Source organism: Parasteatoda tepidariorum, chromosome 11, assembly GCF_982258835.1.
Source record: "Parasteatoda tepidariorum strain Cologne lab strain chromosome 11, Ptep-v5.0, whole genome shotgun sequence".
Taxonomy (NCBI): Eukaryota; Metazoa; Arthropoda; class Arachnida; order Araneae; family Theridiidae; genus Parasteatoda; species Parasteatoda tepidariorum.
The window spans coordinates 6308643-6329824 of record NC_141765.1 but is presented as its reverse complement, the minus strand read 5'-3'; the positions used below and the strand labels follow the sequence as shown (position 1 = coordinate 6329824).

General features: G+C 30.1%; 1 protein-coding gene across 4 annotated transcripts in view; it reads right to left on the bottom strand.

Annotated features, from left to right (window-relative positions):
- LOC122270917 (glutamate receptor 1) overlaps positions 1–21182 on the bottom strand; it is a 573804-nt gene that overhangs the window by 150463 nt on the left and 402159 nt on the right. For all 4 annotated transcript variants that reach the window (XM_087154568.1, XM_087154569.1, XM_087154570.1 and 1 more), the window contains one exon: positions 8996–9103. In XM_087154568.1, coding sequence (XP_087010694.1) covers positions 8996–9103 — 108 coding nt within the window. The remainder of the gene's footprint in view (positions 1–8995; positions 9104–21182) is intronic.

The following is a 21182-nucleotide window of genomic DNA, read 5'->3' as shown; positions in this document are numbered from 1 at the left end:
AAAAGGTAAATTAGTGACATGATCTTATCTGACTTCGCAAGTCAGTCACGAGAATGCTTCTCTCCCTCTTTTATTAATTACTTTTTTCGGAGGTGAGTGTGCGAAGCGCCCTCTGGCGAAGATGTCCGCACACTACACCCCCCACGCAAGATTGAAGTATCTCCCTTGATACTTAATCTGACAAAACATATAAATTGATAGTAAACAACCATATCGTAAATATATAAACTAAAATGACAATTAACATTCATCACTAATATTAATGAATATTTCAAATAATGCAAATAATGTATTTAAATTCAAATAATAAAACATTTTCAATAATCAGGTAATGCACTCAATTATTTAACATAACGTAGCATTAAACTATTAAAATTTATAACTTGCTTATAAAATCAAAATAATATATAAATCAAAAAAAAAACTTTAAATTATCAAAATGTGAACAGTCAATATTTAAGTCAGAGTATTTGGAAACAGACGAGATAATGCATCCGCATGCGGCATTTTGGAACCAGGCCAATGTTTCAAAATTATATTATACTTTTGAAGAGCGAACACCCATCGCTGTAACCGAGATGACTGAGGAGCACACTTCGTTAAATACTGTAAGGGGTTGTGGTCAGTGTAAAATTCTACTTCAGAGTCAAATATCAACGACTCAAATTTCGTTAATGACCACACAATGCGTAAGCTTCTCGTTCTATAGTTGACCAGGCTTGTTGTGTTTTGGTCAATTTATGACTAGCGTAAGACACTGGGAAAGTTTTATCTCCTATTCGCTGAGAAAGACAGGCTCCTATTCCAATCTGTGATGCACCTGAGTAAATAATGTAAGGATTACCGGGCACTGGTGTGTAAAGTGATGGGGCTTCTACAAGGGCTCGTTTGAGACGTGAGAACACAGAGTCATGCACCTCACTCCAGGGAATTTCTTCCGGCACTCGCTTTTTTGTCAATTCTGTTAGAGGATACACTAATTCAGCATATTTCGGAATATAATCTCGGTAAAAACCACATAATCCAAGTACACTTCTCAATTCTTTCTTAGTATTTGGTCTTGGAAGTTGTTGAATGACTCGAACTTTTTCTGTATCGGGCTGGAGTTCACCCGAACCAATGATATGTCCCAAAAACTTGATACTTGGTTTAGCAAAAGAACATTTATTCAGGTTAACAGTGAAATTGAGTTCTTCTAATCTTTTCAGAATCAACTCCAGATGTACTAGATGTTTCTCAAAACTATTAGAAAATATACCAATATCGTCTATATATGCTCGTGAAAACCTTTTAAATGGTGCTAGGGCCTTGTTCATGACTCTCTGAAACGTTGCTGCAGCATTCCGGAGTCCAAACGGCATAACTCGAAATCTGTACTGAGAATTGTGAGTTTTAAAGTAAGTTAAATCGTAACTTGCTTCCTCCATGGGAATAGCATAGTAACCTTTTAGCAGATCTAGGTGTGAGATTACATTAGCTTTCCCTATAGTATGTATTAACTCAGTAGTATCTTCCATAGGAAAATCGTCCGTTATAGCATTCAACCACAGCATTCAACGCTCGATAGTCGATGCACATCCGCATCCCTCCATCTTTTTTACTAACGCACACCACTGGATAAGCAATTTCAGCTGAACTCTCTTCTATTAAACCAGCATCTAAAAGCTCTTCTATCTGTTCATCTACTTTTCCTTTCAAAGCATCCGGAATACGGTATATATAAGGCCTCTTCCTCTCACTGTTAGGTATGAGTCGAATCTTATGCTCTTTAACATTTGCTTTCTTTAATTTTCCAGTCATAAGTTCTTGATGTTTACTCAGCAAAGAAATTAATTTTCTTTTCTGATCATCACTCAAATGTTCTAAGTCCAATTGTGAATCAAACATAACTTTTCCAATGTTCGTTTCAGGTACTGTAATAATTTCACCAAATTCGTCCTCATTTTCAAATATCACACCAATTGAATTAACTCTAGCATGAAATCTCCTTATCTTGTTTACATGCACTTGTTTCACTCTCCCATCTGGTAATTTTACCATGTAAGAATGTGGGGAACAGTGCTTGACAATTTCACCTGGACCAGTCCATCGGGCATATATTTTATCGGCAGAATCAGGGATTAAAAGTACTACATGTTCACCGACACTAAAACTTCGTACTGAAGATCTTTTATTAAAATAGTCACTGTAAGCTTTCTGTTTGTCAGCAGCCATCAATGAGGCACTTTCAGCAGCCTTTTCCAGTCTGACTTTCAGTTCTTGAAGATAGTCAACAGCTGACTGAGACAAAGTGGTAGGGATTCTAATTTCACCAGACCAAGATGATTTAAGGATAGAAAATGGACCTCGGGCCTCTCTACCATAGAGTAGCTTGAAAGGAGATACCCCAGTAGTGGTGTTTGGAACCTCTCGGTACGAGAATAACAGAAACGGGAGTTGCAGGTCCCAACCTCTTGGATCTTCACGTATTACGTGATGCAACATATCCTTTAGTACTCGGTTCCACCTTTCCACTAGTCCATTCGCAGCAGCATAACCCGGACAGGAGAATCTGGGACTCGAACCAATACGCTTCTGAAATTCTTGAGTTAGGGCAGACTTAAAATTAGTCCCCTGATCAATAGCTATAACGTTGGGTATACCAGTTCTTGTAAAAATTGTAAGTAAAGCATCGCAAGTTGTTTTAGCAGATAGCGATTTCAACGGCACAGCTTCAGGCCAGCGAGTATTTTGATCAACAAGACAAAGTACATATTTGTGTCCTCTGCTAGATGGTGGGTCTATAGGACCAATGACATCCACATTCACAATTTCGAAAGGAAGTTCGGGACGAACCACAGGAGTTATGGGCGCTCTATCGCCAATTTTCTCAGTTTTTCTAAGTTGGTACCCTTCACAAGTTTGGACAAATTCCGTTATATCTTTCCTCATATTCGGCCAGTAAAAACTATATTTTATTCGCTCTTTTGTTTTCCTAACCCCCATATGACCCCCAAAAACGGATTCGTGTGCCAATTTTAAAACTTTATTTTGCCTACATTTTGGTAAAACTAACTGTATAACTGATTCATTAAGAATTTTATCCTTATGGTAAATTAATCCATCCATTAAAATAAAATTGCCTTTGTTTTGTTTTAATTCCGCGCGAACTTTCTCTAATGAAATACAATTAGTTTGCTCTTCTTTTAATTTATAATAATCCGAAAAAAATTTAGAATCTTCATTTAAAATATTCGTCTCACTCCCACTCAATGAGCAACCGCTCTCCTCCCCCTCTGACAAAATATCCTTTTCATTAATTTGTTGTAATAACACGTGTGCTGATTCTTTTTGCAATACGCACCGATTTTCACTGCTTTCCCCCTCGCAAGAACTCTCCAAGTCTGACGAAATCAGTTTCTCATACAAAAACGGTGGTATCAACGCATCTACATTTAATTTATCTGTCAGTGCAATTATGCATTCTACGGGATAATTTAATGCCGAATCTCTATTCAATGAGACCCTTGTTTTTATTAACTTAGCCTCAACATGCTCACCAAACGCCGAACTCAAAATAATCTTTCCATATTCCTCATCAGCGGCGCCAGGAATCAAATTCGAATTACAAACAAAAATTTGAGTTCCAGAAACTATTACACATTTCAATTCCTTCCCCCCTCCCACGTGCACTGATACATACTTCAAAGGGTGAAGGTCAACAGATGGATAAAAATGTTCGGAGGAGATTTTTGCAATGACAGCATTTTCTTTAACTTTCATTTTCGAATATTTATTCCCACAATGTTTTGCTAAATGATTTTCTCCGCATATGTAACATTCTAGTTTTTTGTTTATTTTATTTTCTTTTAATTTCAATTCCTCTCTCCGCTTTTGAGGAGGAATATTTTTCCTTTCGTCTCGCGAATTATATTCGTTTGTGATACATCTAGCGTTAGGTGAATGCACTTCGTAAAAAGATTTATTTTTTGATGTAAAATATAAATCGCACTCCTTACCCAAAATCAAAGGCTTAAACCAATTTCTTTCCTGTTTTATGTTTATGTGCGTCGCGGTTTCCTGATCGAGTGATTGATATAATTTGTCACTAACTATTAGTTCTTTTAATGTTTCGAAATCAGAAACGTTTCGCAATTTGCAATACTGCTCAAAACCGGTAGCCAAACGTGACGCAAATTGGACATGGGTTTCATTCGGTAAACGTTTTGCTCTCTGAAAATTTAGCAAACATGCTCCCGGCGTTGGTTCAAATTCTCTAAGAATAGTGTCTTCTATTTTTTGATAATCCTTTATATCCTCATCCTTAATGTAAATCAAAATATTGGCAGCTTTCTCCCCCATTAAATTTAACAAAATTTCTTCCTTTAATTCTTCGGGTACCTTTTTTGTATTAAAAGCTCTCTCTAGGGATGAAAAAAATAAATCCCACCCTTCTGTTCTCTTAGGAATCGGCAGAGTTAAAGTGCGAACGCTATGTATGAAATTCTCGACTGAATTTATATTTATATTTTCGGAGATCATTACACTATTTGGGTTCTTAAGCGTACTCTCTAATTTAACTTTCTCTAAATTAATACGCTCTAATTCCAAAAGTGATTCTTTCTCAAGTTTTGTTTTCTCTAAAATTATTTTCTCGCGTTCTAACTGGGATTCCAAATCGAGCTTCGCCTTTTCTGCTTCTAAAGTAGCTTTTCGCAATTCTAACTCCATATTTTCTTTTCGTTTCATTTCTTCATTTTCTTCTTTTCGTCTATCGATTATTGAAGATAACATTTCTCTAACAAAATGTTCTTCGTAATTAGTGTTCTGAATAATCGCTGTTTTTAACTCATAAAGTTTTAAATCTTGGGTGTTCTCAACACCCAATTCAGCAGCAATAAACTGCAAATCCTCTTTCCTACCTTTCGCTAGGAAAGCCATTTTCCATAAATATATGAAAAAAAGTTACTCACATGATTCAGTTCGTATCCTGGCGCCTACTGCGCCAATGTAATATTCCTTCATGAATATTATGTGGTTGGTTCTCATAAATAACTATCACTTATATAGACAACACTGTTTATTATTAACATATATAAAAATAATATAAAAAGAAAAGGTAAATTAGTGACATGATCTTATCTGACTTCGCAAGTCAGTCACGAGAATGCTTCTCTCCCTCTTTTATTAATTACTTTTTTCGGAGGTGAGTGTGCGAAGTGCCCTCTGGCGAAGATGTCCGCACACTACAGTAACTTTTGTTCTAATGATCGGCTGTTCACGTTCTAGGACTCAATCTTAATGACTCGATAGGATGACCTCAAATTAGCTAATTAATAAGTGCAGACGATATTTTAAGTCACGAAATCAGACATGAAAGAGTACTTTCTCTGAATAAACATAAATTTTTTTCGACGGATTCCAATTTCTTACTCCCAAAATACAAAAGATAGCCGCAATCTAGAAAATATAGAGTTGGGTGAGGAGAGCGCTCCAAAGTTTGAACCACTTAATGTTAATTTTGCTTTCTGAGTAGTTCGCTATCTCTCGAGAACGTTTTTGCACACAATTATAAAATTCGTTAATCTAAAGATAATTCCAAGAAGAAAAAAAAATTAGGTGAATATATATTGTTTTATTCAATAATGGTCGAAACAATTTTGAATAGTAAAGATATACAAATTTTTGCATCATTTTAAAGAATATAATTTTTCAAGGCAAAATACAAAATTTGAGCAAAATCGGTCAGATAGTTCTTGGAAAATCGAATTTGAAATATCTGACTTTTTTGAATTATTTAAATATTTGACTTTCTTATCTATTTTTTGCATGGAATTACACTGCTCTAACTAATTATCTTTGGATCAACGAATTTCATAATTGCTCACAAATTTTTTTTAATTCACTTAAAAAGTTCTCGAGGCAAATTGAGAAAATGTAAATTAACATTAAACGGTCCAAACTTTAGAGGGCTCTCTTGGCCAAACGATTGGGACAATATTTTCCAAATTGCGGCTACCTCCTATATTTTTGGGGTCAGAAATTCGAATCCGTCCAATAAATTTATGTTTATTCTCAGAAAATCCGTCTTGCGTCTGATTTTGTGAGTTAAAATATTGTCTGCTCTAACTAATTAGTACATTTGAAGTCATCCCCTCGAGCCAGATTGTGTCCTAGAACGTGAAGATCCGATCATTGGATCAAAAGTTATTCAGGATGGTCCTTTCTCTTTGGCACGCTGTACAACCATCTGCTTAAAAATAAAAGTAGAAATGATGGGCTATCTATTTTACATAAATGTGGGTAACAGCAAAGTTTAGCAGGCAGTTAAGAAGATAGATCAACACCGGGGAGGTTTTTCTCTCTAGTACGGTATGCGTTCGTTTATTTCATTATTTCTTATCGAGTTTATATGTAATTATTAATACATAATTTATAATTTCAGTTATTTTATAAGTACAGAAGTTTAAGTTTATAACCAATTCCTTATGCTATGCAGAATTTGAAAAATTTTACCGCCCTTCTAAGTTTAAAAAAAAAAAAAAAAAAAAAAAAAAACCTATAAAGGGTTAATACAACACAAAAAGAATTCCTACGTTACATCTGGCACAATTTTATGGAATTAATATTTATAAGTGAGGTGATAAAAAATATTGATTGTATAAAAAACAAAAATTTAGATAATGTGCGATTGATGTTTATGACTTGTTTAAAAAGTGAAAAAAAAAAGTAAATAAATAAATAAATCTAGATCTTTTTTTTTTTTTTTTTTAAATCAGCTTAATGCAAATTTTGTATTTTTAAGGGTCATTCTCTTGAGCTCTGTACTTTCATCTTCACAAGTTGATTTTTTATGCCAAATGATTATGATAAAAATTGCTTGAAAAAAATACTTTAAATCAAAAAAAAGTTTTTTTTCTATTAATTTAAAATACAGAAACAAGCTGTAAAATTAAGCGGAATATTCAATGATCAAGTTAATTTTTAGTAAAATATGGCTAACATAAATTATATTTTTCCAGATCCCGCTGAAAGCTGCCTAATTATACAAATTAAAAAATCCGGAAACTCATATACGCTCACGCTAGATGATTCTATAAAAAATCATTGTCTTTATTTTTTGCTAGTTTCATTCTACGAAACGTGCATGAAATGAGTCATTAATTTCAAACGATTTTTCATTAAACCTTAAACAACTCAGCAGGATCAAGAAAAATTTGAAATAATAACCACACGAAAAACTTAGCTTTTCCAGTTCATAAATCACTGTATGAAAAGAAAAATCAGTCCTCTGGCTGTGTTTCCGCTTTTTTTTTTTATTGCTAAAAGAAAGTAATTTATTTTGTGTCATTTCTCTTTTCACGTACCGCTGCTAACGTTCTTCCTGTCACATAACCGCTCTCATAAAATATTTTCTTTTGTCCAGAAATGCTTCTATACAGGTGTATTAATTTTGCAAAGGAGTATTACAAGTGGACTTGTGACGCCATCTATTGCTTTTAATGCGAAATGATCAATAAGCTTTTCATCTTGCTTGTTCACTTGTATATATGGCATTCCTACTCTTACTCTTGGGAATAAAGGCACTGTTTTTCTTTGTTCAGTAAGGAAATTTTAAGCTCCATTTAACCCTTTAACGGGCCCTTTATTTCTAGTGAAGGTAAATTAAAGTATTTTTGGAATTGAAATTGTTTTAAGAACAGTAGTTGATATAAAAAAAAAAAAAAAAAACTCATTTAGTTTATAAAAATGCCATTTTTTTTGGTGGGAAATATATTTAACATGACCTATTAGGAACTTACTGTCTTTTATTTTTCTTTATTTATAAAATAAATTCCTTAAATGCCACAAACTTCAAAAGGAATTATGTATTTTATAACTTTTATACGTTTTTTAAAAAGTGACAAATGGTTACCAATTTTATTCAAACTCACTTCAAGAAAGCTGAAGTTATTAAAAAATGGAAACCTAAATTAAAAGTGGAAAAACGTGGTGGTAAGTATACTTACCACGGTCTTCAAAAGGGTTAACAACTCAAATCAAGTAAATTTTATAAGAAACGTTTATTTTTATTTAATTTTACTTTTATTGAATCATTTCAATTATTTATGTTTTTAACGACGTAAACAGTAGATAATTTTGTGATCTTGAGAATTACAAAACTTAAGTTATGCCAATTTAATAAATCTAAATTTTGCTATTTAAAAAGTTATATGAAAGCTAATTAAATTTTTTTACGTTGATACTATTATATATTTCTTAACAATTAAAATTAAATACCTTTATAGTCGTAGTAGACATGTATTAGAATAAAATTATATAGCTTACACTTTAAAATTAAATAATTTAGTATTAGAATAATATAAAAATTTAAAATAATATTTGAGAATTAAAGCTCTTCAGTTTAAGTTTTTTACTAAACACAAATCTTGATATTTTTTTAAATTGAAGGAAAATTGTTTATATATTTTTAGGCATTTTTTTCTAATTAATACTAACTATTAGATATTTCATAGCAATTAAGGTGAAAGTTGTTGTAGATCTAGTAGATTTGTATTTGAGTAAAATAATATAGAAGGAAAGTAAAACAAAAGTATGCAAGCACATATTTATTAATCATAACAAAAAATTATTGTTACTTAAGCTTAGATATATTAATACCGTGTTGTTATTGTTATTTTTGCATTTTCAATGTATCGTTTCTCTGATAAATTACATTAATTTAGAATAAAGCCTTAGAATGTTTTAGCAGAATCATGGTAGTCACAAGTTTCTAAGATTAAGAAAAATTTATAAAATAATTAAAAAACTATAAGAAAGCTTTCATTTAAAAAAAATAAATATAGATATATTTGACTGATATCCCATTATTGCACTGATATATTTGCTTTGACAATATTAATACAATGTAAGAAAGGACTAATTTGCGTTATCATCATTATTATTTCCACTTATAAGTAAAAATATATGATCTACACAAATGATATGAGAAAGCATTTTTAAACTATCAACTTACTTTCACCATTTCACTATTTACAGTCATTTCCACGATATCAATTGAAAAATTTGTTCTATACCCTAGTTCATCAAAAGATATATTTCCTGTCAATCCTTGAATATGACTCTATAACAAAAATATTTTATCATTAATGATTTCAAAATAAGCATCATTATCAATAATTTTGCTTGCTATTGAGTTAAAAAATGCATCTTAAACTCTGTGTATATATATATATATATATATATATATATATATATATATATATATATATATATATATATATATATATATATATATATATATATATATATATATATATATATATATATATATATATATATATATATATATATATATATATATATATATATATATATATTGCCGTAACATGTTACGGCCAAATCGCGAAAGGGCTAAGAAGGCTGTAAATTGGCTGGCCAATGTCCGATCCTTTCTTGATTTCGGGAATTGGCAGGTCAGATCGCGAAGTGGCATGGGAGGATCAGCCAAAATTGGAAGAAAAAATCATTGGCACGTATTATTGGCTCTGTATAACCATAACTTCATTCTTTCAAAATTACTACCTGACAGCTGTGGGATATGGCCATTTAAGACAAAAAAAAAATTACATTTTTTAAATTTGAATTTAGAAACTTGTCTATTTTTTATATTTTTAAATTAAGAGATTTTTAAATGAAAAGGCAATATATTTCAGTTAGAAATTCTTTAAAAAACTAAAAATATTATAATATGATCATATGGACTGGATAATATAATTTCTGAAAATTCTTTAAACTGGGAAAAGTAAGATTTTGAAAAAAATTACGAAAGATTAATAATGTTCAAGATTATTAGAATTTGATTTCGAAATAAAGTGAAAAGTAATTTTTGAAATAGAGAAAACAGTTGATTTTGGATGGAGAATTTAAATTGAAATTCTAAAAAAAAAACATTCTGTGAAATTAAATCTGATGAACTAATCCCCAAAAATGTTCGAAACTTCGATATGTTGCATATTTATGGGAATTATATGATAAAATTATTGAAATTTTCTTAATGTTAAAATAAAATATTAATAAGTATAGTGAATGAAATTTACTTTATTGTTCAACTTGTTTAAATGTTAATATATTTCAAAAACAAATGATGTCCTAAAAATTAAAAAAAAAGTAATAATCATTATGCACTATGATGATTTTAATTATTTAATAATATAATAATTGTTTTCATGTTAGATGATTTGAAAAACGTAAATAACAAATAGTTTTAGTAAATCTTAATAAATAATAACTGATATAATAATAAATCTTTTATTTTCAACTATACATTTTCTTTTCTCGATAGTCATGTAGATGGCGCTACGAAGAGAAACTAAAACTATTTCAAAATAGAAATATTTTATTGTAATTTAGTTCAGCTCCGGGTGATTCTTTTAAATTTTTAAACTTGTACATCTCTAAAACTAAAAAAAAGGAAAAAAAAGTAGAATTACAAAACACTCAAAAATTTAATTTTTAAAGCTTTGAAATATTTGAAATTTAAGAACAATAATTTTAAAATGTCTTTAATGACATTGTTATTTGGATACTAACTTTCGTTTATTAAAACTTGTTCCATCTTCAAAATAATGTATTAAAGAATTAACTCAAGAAATAAATTTAAGCATTAAATTGCAATTTTGAATTTGATAAGAAAACTATCAATTGAAATAAGTTATCAGGCTGATATTATTTTACATTCGATCAATGCAAAATAATACTGCCGTGCTAGAAAAAGTTCGACTCTACTACTGATATTCTAGCTACTGATATTAGTACTTATATAAGAATTATTTTAAACTTTATCTAAATTGTTCATAGTAATTTGATGAGTTATATACGCAATCAGGAAAATATTTTATCTTTCTGTTTTTATATTAAATTTGTAGCTAAAGTAAACTAATTTTCTTTGTTCATAAATTTTGCATAAAGCAAAGATTTTCTCTATCTTAAGAACATCTTCTAAACAAAAATTGTATTGTATGTTGTTGTCATTGCGTTTAAGGTAGTAGAATAGAAAAGTAATGCTTTTAATTTTTGAGATTTTACAGTTATTATTTGAGTTTATACTACGGTATTTGCCCACACTGTCCTCTAGACAAATGTAAAGAGATTTGATGACTAAAAGAGATATTGCATTATTTTATTATTTTCTATTTTAGATTATTTTTTAATATTCTTACACGAATATCTTTCAACATTCATGGTGAAACTTATAAATTTTTTATACACAGATAGAAGATAGCTAATTACAAATGACTACATTAAAATGAGAGACGAATAGAGTGATAACTTTTATAAAATATTATTTATAAACTAAAAAATTTTATATGAGAGTTTGGTAAAAATGGCTCATTTCTAACAAAAAATTTAAGAATAGATTTAAAATTAAGAAAGCATAATTCAGCAATATCATTTTATTTATTATTTTTGAAATGCTCAGTATAATTGAGAGTATAAAACTTCTTCACAACATTACAGGTAATTAAGTAAAATTATATCTACCAGCCTTCCTCGTTCGAAAAATATAGAATCTAATATTATCTAGAATCAAAATCAATGCAACATAATGTTACGACAAACGTTAGATAACATTATTTTGTATAGAATCTAATGTTATATAAAGCAGACAAAACATCTTTCTAATTTTCGAAAGCTGTGCAAAATAACGTTAGATTTCCTGGTTTTGATGTTAACTAGTATTAAGTACTACATACATGGTCAGAATTATAAAATGCATTTATTGTATATACACAACTTAATAAAAATTCTAGTTTTAAAACCTTTATTTCGTCTTCGAAACGAAAAGGAATACTGTCTCCCGCATTTATGTTTATCTTTCAATGTTTCGTATTTGAGACACAACTGTAATGCTTGGTATTGTACGGGTCACATTTAGTCCGTGGGCCGAAGTCTCAAAAGTAGCTCTAAACTAATTTTCGTTCCGACATTTGAGGGGCAATTTTATTCTCCCAAAATCGAACACAATCTTGGCTGAGAAACATAAATTCATAAAGTTCTCCAAAATCTGACTGGCCATTAATTGAAAGTTATCAAAACAATGAGGAACTATTTTGTTTTCACGAATTCAGTATTTTGCCCTAGAATATCCGAAGAGAAGCGTAATTTGACGTCACTTGGAAATGAATGGACCAATCAGAACAAAAGCAGTTGTCTGCATGCTACGATAGCTTCCCGTACGTTCACGCTTCTTTTGCGCTAAAACACTTAACAGTTTTTTATAAGTATGTACTTCAAAATTTTTATACAATTATAGTTACTTCAAGATCTTAAAATCTTTATTTTTTCATTTTAAATCATGATTATTTGATAATTTACTATTAAAAGGTAAAACATAGACTATGACAGTTATAGTTGTAATATGAAGGGTTATAATACTGCATCTGCGATTATTTTTCAGGTTTTTTTTATATTAATATTGTAAAAATACTTAAAACTTGAATTCTATAGAATATATAAATCTTTCCTCCACTATGTGAAAATTTAAATTTGCATCAACTTTTTAAGAACTGCTACCCTACAGAAAATAATCTGATTTTCTTCAAAAATCTGGAGATATTTCTCCCTTATTTTTTAAAACGATACTTATTTTAGTAAGCTAAAAAACCATTTTATACAAATGAATATTTTGAAATTCAGTTTGACACAAAAATAAAAAATTTCATTTGTGTAAAATTTTCAATAAATTTGAATTGATATTTTTTTTAATTTGTTGCTTGGTACACTGTCTTTTACTGAAGCTTTAAAACTTTCTTTACTATATAAAAACCGGATATTTTACGCAATGAACTATCTTGATCAATAATTTATTTGAACAATTTAACAAAGTTTGGTATTTTATTATTTAAAATTTTAATGTTTTGGTACAGCATTAATTTTGAAAATAATAATATTGATTTAGAGAAAATATATTTAGAATGTAGAATTCATAGCTTTAATTGAAAAAAAAATGTTTTCAAGTGTTATTTCAAATAGTTTTTGCAAGTGTAGCAAAAGACAAATACAGAGTGTTCCAAAAAACCTTAGACAGGTATTGTTGAATATATTTTTATTTAGCAAGAGAATATAATTCCAGACATTAATATATTTGGAAATTTCATTATGGTTTGATATTCAATAATTTATTTACATTTAAGTGTAGAGACATTCTTTAACTACTTTTCGAAATAGTGTCAGTTGGAAAATTGATTAAACACATTTTTTAAACCAATATCTGAAGTTAAATGTTTAAATCATGTTTTGAATCTACACTATTGCTTTCAAATTCAATTCAAAAAAAATATTCAATGATTAAATACAAAATTGTCAAATTTCTTGTTGCTGATCCTACAGAGAAAACATACATAAATTTCCTTAAATTTCATGATTTATTTTTAGTTTAGATTAGTTAACAGTTTTTTTATAGCTTAAGAGTAGTATTTATTTAAGAGGAGTATTTTTTATAGCTTTTTTGTAAGAGCAAAAAAAAAAAACATAAAAAGTTTTGTTTTCTTTTTTCCGAGTAAGCACATCTTAATAAAAAATTTTAAATTTATACGCCATTCAGAGTTTAAAAAGAAGTAATATTTAAGTAAAATTAAAATGCAAGCAATATAAGATGTGCGCTTGACTCTACAAAAATGTTTAATATCACAGATATTGGATAAATAAGCTATCAAAACAACCATCTTTTGAAACAATACTTACCATAGCACCTTTGTTAGTGAAACAAAAATAATATTTTTTTTAAGAATAATGGATCATTAACGTTAATATGTAGATTTTTTAAACATTTTGGAACTAATATTTTATCTTCATAAAGTAATGAGAATTGTTTAAAAAAAAATTTTTTTAACATTTCATCAACATAACTACAATACTTTCATTTCTTCGGTGGGATCTATAGATAAATATCCCCTTTAAATTTGTAACTCAGCAAATATTATTAAAATTAAAATAGGACAAATAATTCCTTCTCATTTTCAAGCAAAGTATATATTTTTGTATCTTAAAATCGGAGACGAATTTTTGATTAGGTCAGAGAGGCATTGCAATGCGACCGCCTGCACAATTCGAATTTCGGAATGAAAATCAAATATTTAACAGTAAAGCGGGAAAATGAAGCGTTATCAATATATAGTTGGCTCTAAAAAGAGACCTTTATTTAAATTTTAAAAAAAATTCAAAGGATTAAAATGAAATCGAGAAAATTATCATCAATGCAACCAACGATTTGCTTACAAACATTACTGTAAGCGACTGTGAGGAGACAATGCGTGATTGGTTAGCTTGGCGGAGGAAAAAATAATTCGACGATTTCACTGGATGAGAGTACGAAAGCATACAGAAAAAGAGTGCGTCATAAAATCGATTGTTATTAAATTATGACCAAATAATATTTGGAGAACTTTATAAAATTAAAAATACTAAAACATTCTGAATCGTTTTGTCAAAAGAAAAAATTGCCCCCAAAGTATCGGAACGAACGATAAATGAGTTTGGCCCACGAACTAATTGCAGGATGCAGTGCGCCAGAAAAACGGACCACCCTGAATAACTTTTAATCTAATGGTCACATTGTCACTCAACTTTAATGGCTTGAAGGGCTGACCTCAAATAGTGTAGGCTCGGGGGATAGAGATTTCGTCTTCCAATGAGGGTTCGATTCCCGGTTGATACGAATTCCGCATCCGGCTTGCACCAACCATTGTGCTGACGCGAAATATCCTCAGTGGTAGACGGATCATGGGTTAGAGTCTCCTTGCCGTCAGGCTAACCGTGGGAGGTTCTCGTGGTCTTCCGCTCCATGTAACGTAAATGCGGGCCAGCTCTATCAAAGAGTCCTCCACGAAGGCAAATTTCTCCCATTACTCGATCCTGGAGTTCCTTTGTCTTCTGGATTGGGATAAAAATTACAAGGCTACGGAGTTGAACATTGGTAGTTGTAAACCCATAAAATTTGGTTGGCTGTTCAACGACGGTTATTAAAAAAGATAGTGTAACTAATAAGAGCAGACTGAGTCTGACACAAAAACGTACTTTCTCTGAATCTTTTTTAGGGACGGATTTTAGACCCGCGAAATCTAGGGGATAGTCGGGCATCTATGGTCCGAATAGTTTGTTTAGCAGAACGATCCAAAGTTTGTTAATTTTGCTTTATCTTGAGAGCAAATTGAAAAAGTTTTACACGCAATTATGAAATTCCAAACATAATTCAATTCGAAAAACAGCTTTTAGTAATTAGTTATTATTATAATGCTTAAGAATGGTCGAACAAATTTTGAATTGTAAGGTACGCAGCTTTTTTTTTTTTTTTTTTTTTGCATCATTTTAAGGAATGTAATTGTACATAGCGAAATACAAAATTTTAGGGAAATCGGTCGAATAGTCCTGACAAATTAAATTTGAAAAAAGTCAGATACTTGAAATTAGATATCTCAGGAACTCTTCGACTGATTTTAATCAAATTTTCTGTTTTGCCGTATAAAATTTCACTATTTGAAATTACGCAAAATTTTTGCGACCATTTTAGAATAAAAAAAAATAATTAAAAAAAAAAAAAAAAAAAACTAAAAGTTTTTTTTCGCATGCGGTTATCTTTGGATAAACGAATTTAATAATTGTGTTTTAGCAATTTTTCACTTCGCTTAAAAATTTCTTGAGATATTGCGAAATACGCACATTACAAGTTAACATTGAGGGGTCCAAACTTTGAAGAGCTTTCCTTGCCAAACTGTGGTTACCATATTTCACAAATTGCGACTACCCCCTATATTTTGGGAGTCCGAAATCCATCGAAACAATTGTACTAAAATTTAGAGAAAGTACGTTTTTGTGACTGATTTCGTAATTTAAAATATCGTCTGCACTTACTAATTAGTATATGTAAATATCCCCTTGAACTATTGAAATTGAACGTGAAAATCGACTCATTTGGGGATCAAATGTCCTTCGGGGTGGAACGTTTTTATTTTGCGCACTTTACTCAGTGCACCAAATAAGAAACGACTCACTTGAATAAATTTTAATCAAACGATAGAATTTTCACTTGCTATTGATGAAATTTTAATAGTTCGAGGGGTTAGAATATGAATTAGAGTTGATGATATTAAAAAAAGAAAAATAAGTGAATGCTATTCATGCTTGGTGAGTTTTTATTTACTTGGTTTTCTGTAATCTCAGTCTTTATAATTCCTCTAAGATACCTGAAAAGCATGCTTCCGGACAAAATTTTCGTAATTCAGTTTACTATAAATTTAGAATCCCTGTAATCTTAGATATCTGAAAATACTTTACTTTTGATTTTACGTGATTTATTTACAAAGTTAGAGCAGTTTCTCTGCAAGGTGTAAACAGTTTATAGATTTGTGATTTTAAGACATTTAAATGCTTTTGTATCAAAATCAGATCTCTACTTTAAGTACACTACTTTAGACACGATAATCTCATGTTGTTTCTAAAATAATTGACTAAAATTTTTCATGAGTGTTTATGATTATAGAACACATGTTTTGAACTACAAACTACGAGAAAAAAAAGAAGAATTTCTTTTCTTATGCATGCTTTTTCTCAAAGAAAAGTGTAAACATTTTTAACTCCATTGGTCCCTGACTCAGAAGTATATGCACTTGCTTAATAGTTCTTTTTATTTCTTTCTAATAGCAGGCACTGAACTCTACGTCCATCACCTGGGAAGATCATTTAACTTTTCCCAGTGGGCACCTGTGAACCTAAGTGACGGAGGCATTCACTGCCACAAATACCCATTTATAGGGTGGGCCACATTCACACACAACACATAGAGAGAAATATCCATGCCCAGAGCGGGATTCAAACCATTCAGTCATTGGCTTCGCCATCAGGCACGCTAACCGCTCGGCCACTTGGCCGGTAGATAATAGTTCAGAACATAGTTGATGGCCTTTAAAATAAAATCCACAAAGTATTTTTTTGTTTTTGTTTTGGCAGATAATTTCCAAAAAGATGGCTATTTAAAAAACAAATAAACTAGTTTTTTCTTTAATTTTATATTAACATTCAAAAAAAAAAAGTTGCGGAAACTAGTCGGATACATTAATATTTTTGCAAAAAATAAAGTTAAAAATCGCTCATATTAGGAAGAAGAGATTTTCATTGAATCAAACTTATATAAAACGGAAACAATCTCTAACGAAACCTAATCAAGTAGGATGGAATTAAAAACATCACAAAGTGTTTGAGTGCTTAACAAACTTGAAAAGCGTTTCTGATAACCGCCACTAACATTTATTTGAATTCCAATGGCAATGAAACTGGTTTAGATATTTTTACTACAGCCTTCTTCAAAAATAGTTTTCCAATTTCGGTTACTGTTTCTTCTTTCATTTTTCTCCCTTAAATATAAGTTTAAGTTTTAATTTTTGACAAATATTTGAAAAATATATTGTAAAGACGGTAATCATAAATCACCCAAGTATTTGCTGAGCATAATAGTTATTTTTTTAAACTTTCATTAATTATTATATTATTTTTTTTAAGCAGGATTGAGAAAAATTGTAAAAATGATTCAGTTTTAACAAATCAAATAAATAATACCTTAACAATGCCAAAAATATAAAAATTTATTACATTTTAAATAAATGACGAAAAATTTAAAATATAAAACAAAATATTGAAATTTAAAGAAATTAGATAAAATTTTCCTTACAAAATGTTTTAGTTATACTCATTCTTTTAATAGACATGTCAAAAATATACTTAATGCTTACAGTTTTATGAAAAAAATAATATGCCATGTAAAAAAAAAACTCGTCTAAGTTTTTTTTTTAATTTCGAGAAAGAAATAATCCAATTAAGCAAACATAATTAACATTAAGTTATTTTCTTTTTTTAAATTTTGTCCGAAAAAAATTAACATTTTAGTTTAACTATTATTTTTTTTAATATGTAAGAAAATTTATCCTAAAGAAGAAGAAAGAAAAATGTTTCAATGCAATTTGACACTTTTGAACAGAATTTATGAAATATGTATTTAAAGCATTTTAAATAAAATTTTTGGGAGAATAAACTAAAAAGGATTATCAGCACACTGAATAATTTTGAGTGTTAAAAGCACCTATTAAATGAATTAGAATGCAAATGAAAATTACAAAGCCGGAAAAAGAACAAATTAAATTTGAAAATTGAGTGCTGAGAAAATAAGAGACAAATTAAAGCAAAAATAATTAAGTACTTAATTATTCCTAATTGTTTTTTTCAAATGACGAGTCTTCAAAATTTAATATTTTAGAAAATAAGTTGGGAATGTCAAATTGTGGAAGATTTTTGTTTTAAAAACTCATTCCATTTCCCCTTTATGTCTTGTAATAAAATATTTCTTATTTTAAGAGCTTTCGAAATCGAAAAATTAATTATTCTGTCCCCATTTTTTTTTCTTTTAAGAACCTGCCTTTTGTTCATTTTTGATTATTCTCCTTTACCGCAATCTTTCCTCAATTCCATTTTTCTTTGAAAACGTAAATGAAAAATTACCCCGGGACCGCAGTTGTAGAAATTAAAAAATATTTATACAATTTTTCCTCATTCGTATAGACTGTATTAAAAGAAATGTGAATACAATTGCTTAAATGCCTATTAAAACTTTTCTACTTTTCTTTCTTATTTTGTGTCTCTTTATTATAATATTACTCTGCATATTTCAATTCATCGTGTTGCAAGTTTAAGTTTACGAAAACAAAAGACATTTGCATGTTTATGGGTATTTCCTTCTTTTTATTTATGAATGAAATTTAATGTTTAATGTTATGGAACAAGTTGCTTAATTGGATTTATAAGATTACATGTTTTAGGAAGTTGTTTTGAGATTTAAAACTGCATGAAAAAATTCTGATAAAAATACAGTACTATATGGTAGTGATATTTCCGGTAGAAAAAAAGAAAAAAAAACATAGTTCTAGTTAATAAACCCGACATATACGGTATTTAAACCATTCAATTAATAATTTACCATTCATAAGCTAACGGTGGAAAGAAAATTATGGTTTTATTAAATTATAGTTCTTATTATCACACATTAGTAGAAAATACAAAACTGAAAAGTAAATAAATCCGAATAAATGGCTTTGATGCCATGCTTTAAGGCATCATGAAAAAAAATTATAAAATTTTACCACATTTACCGAATTTTATTACAAATTATAAAACTATATTTATTGCTAATTTTATTAAAAATATTAGAAAGTACTTCAATAAAAATTATTGAGCTTTCAAGTGTTCAAATAGAGTAAAAAACGCGGTAAATTTTACCATATTCTAAGAATTTTGTCCATACCTCGTATTCACAGTGTGTGTTAGAAAATTGAAGATTTTTAAATTAAAAAAGGCATTTTTTAGGCAAACGAAGTAAAATTTTAAAATAAATAAAAAGAAAAACCTGCGTGCACTGAAATCTCTTTTAAAATTATGGAAAAAGCTTATTTAAAATATGTGATAACGATTTTTTATATTTATTTTTATTTTTATTTTCACATTTAGATTAATTTTAATTAAAATACCAATGGAACTTTTCAAAATAAAATGAATATTTTAAAAAGAGTTCTTGTTATCATGCACTAAGAACAATGTAGAAAATAAAGGAGATTTTTTAATGAAAAAAAAATTATATATTTTTTTAAATAAGTAGATTGAACACACAACTTTTGCTATTGCTTAATAAAGGTGTTCTTTAAATTTCATTAGATATTAGTTCTACATATTATTTATTACTATCCTATCATACTATTTATATAAAAAAAGAAACATTATTTTTTATCTGAAAACTTTAAACTGTACATTTTTTAACATTAAGATCAGAAATATGTCATTTTTTATGCGAGGATCATTATTAAGGTTATTTAAACTGATACACACTCGTTGGCGTTTCCACAAAATCTGACATGCTTTAATTTTAAAAAAATAATGCTTTTTTTATAAATTCACTTTAGAGCTATGCAAAAAAATAGCTCAAAACAGTTTATACACTGGTTATCATAAATTAAGGAAAATTCACAAAAATCGCGATAACTCAAGAAATTACACATGGAATTTTATGAAACTTACCCACAATATACAACACATAGTAAGGTATTAAACAACATAAAAAGAAATTATCAGACATTAATAGTAGTATAGAAATTAGCACATGTATAAAATAAACAAATTGGAAGTATCGGTTTGCAATAGAAAAAGTACCTTTAATATGGAATATGATTGCCTCTAGAAGCAATACAGCACAAACAGCGATGTGTGATGCTTTCAATTATGCGGTCTATCAGTTCAATAGGAAGTGAGAGCCATTGCTCTTGTAAAGCAGTTGCAAGCGTGGCAAGGGTCTGAGGGGGCGGATTGATGGCAGATACACGCCTCCCTAGAGCATCCCAAACGTGCTCGATAGGATTCAAGTCCGGGGATCGAGCTGGCCACTCCATGCGAGTAATTGTTTCCTGTTGAAGATAATCATCAACAATGCGAGCTCTGTGTGGTCTTGCATTATCTTCCTGTAACAGGAAGCAATCACCAATTGCCCCGGCATATGGGCGCACATAAGCATCAAGGATGTTGTCTCGATAAACCTGAGCATTCACGGTTCCCCTTGGAAAGACATGGAGGTATGTGCGCCCTCCTAAGGATATGCCTCCCCAAACACAGACACTGCCTCTTCCGTATGCATCTCTTTCACGGATGTTTGATGGATGATAACGGGTCCCAGGTTCTCTCCATATCAAATAACGTCTACTGTCACTTTCTAGACTAAACCTGGACTCATCCGTAAAGAGAACAGGCCTCCATTGATCTGACGTCCAGTGGACATGTTGTCGGGCCCACTGCAAACGGTCTCTCCTATGGCGTGATGTGAGCGGCACGCAAATGGCTGGTCGTCTCGCATACAGACCACCTTCGTGGAGCCTTCTGCGCACAGTTGACGTTGACACCAACCTTCCGGTGGCTGCAGCAAGAGAGGATCTAAGATGTGTCGGAGTAGCGGTTCTATTCCTGCGTGCACTTAATGTCAAATATCGGTCATCGGCACTGGTCGTAACAGTTGGCCGTCCTTGACTGAACCTCCTAGATGCCGAATCTGTGGTTTGAAATTGCCTCCAAAGTCTATGAACCACAGATGGACTCACATTTAGCCATCTGGCCACTTC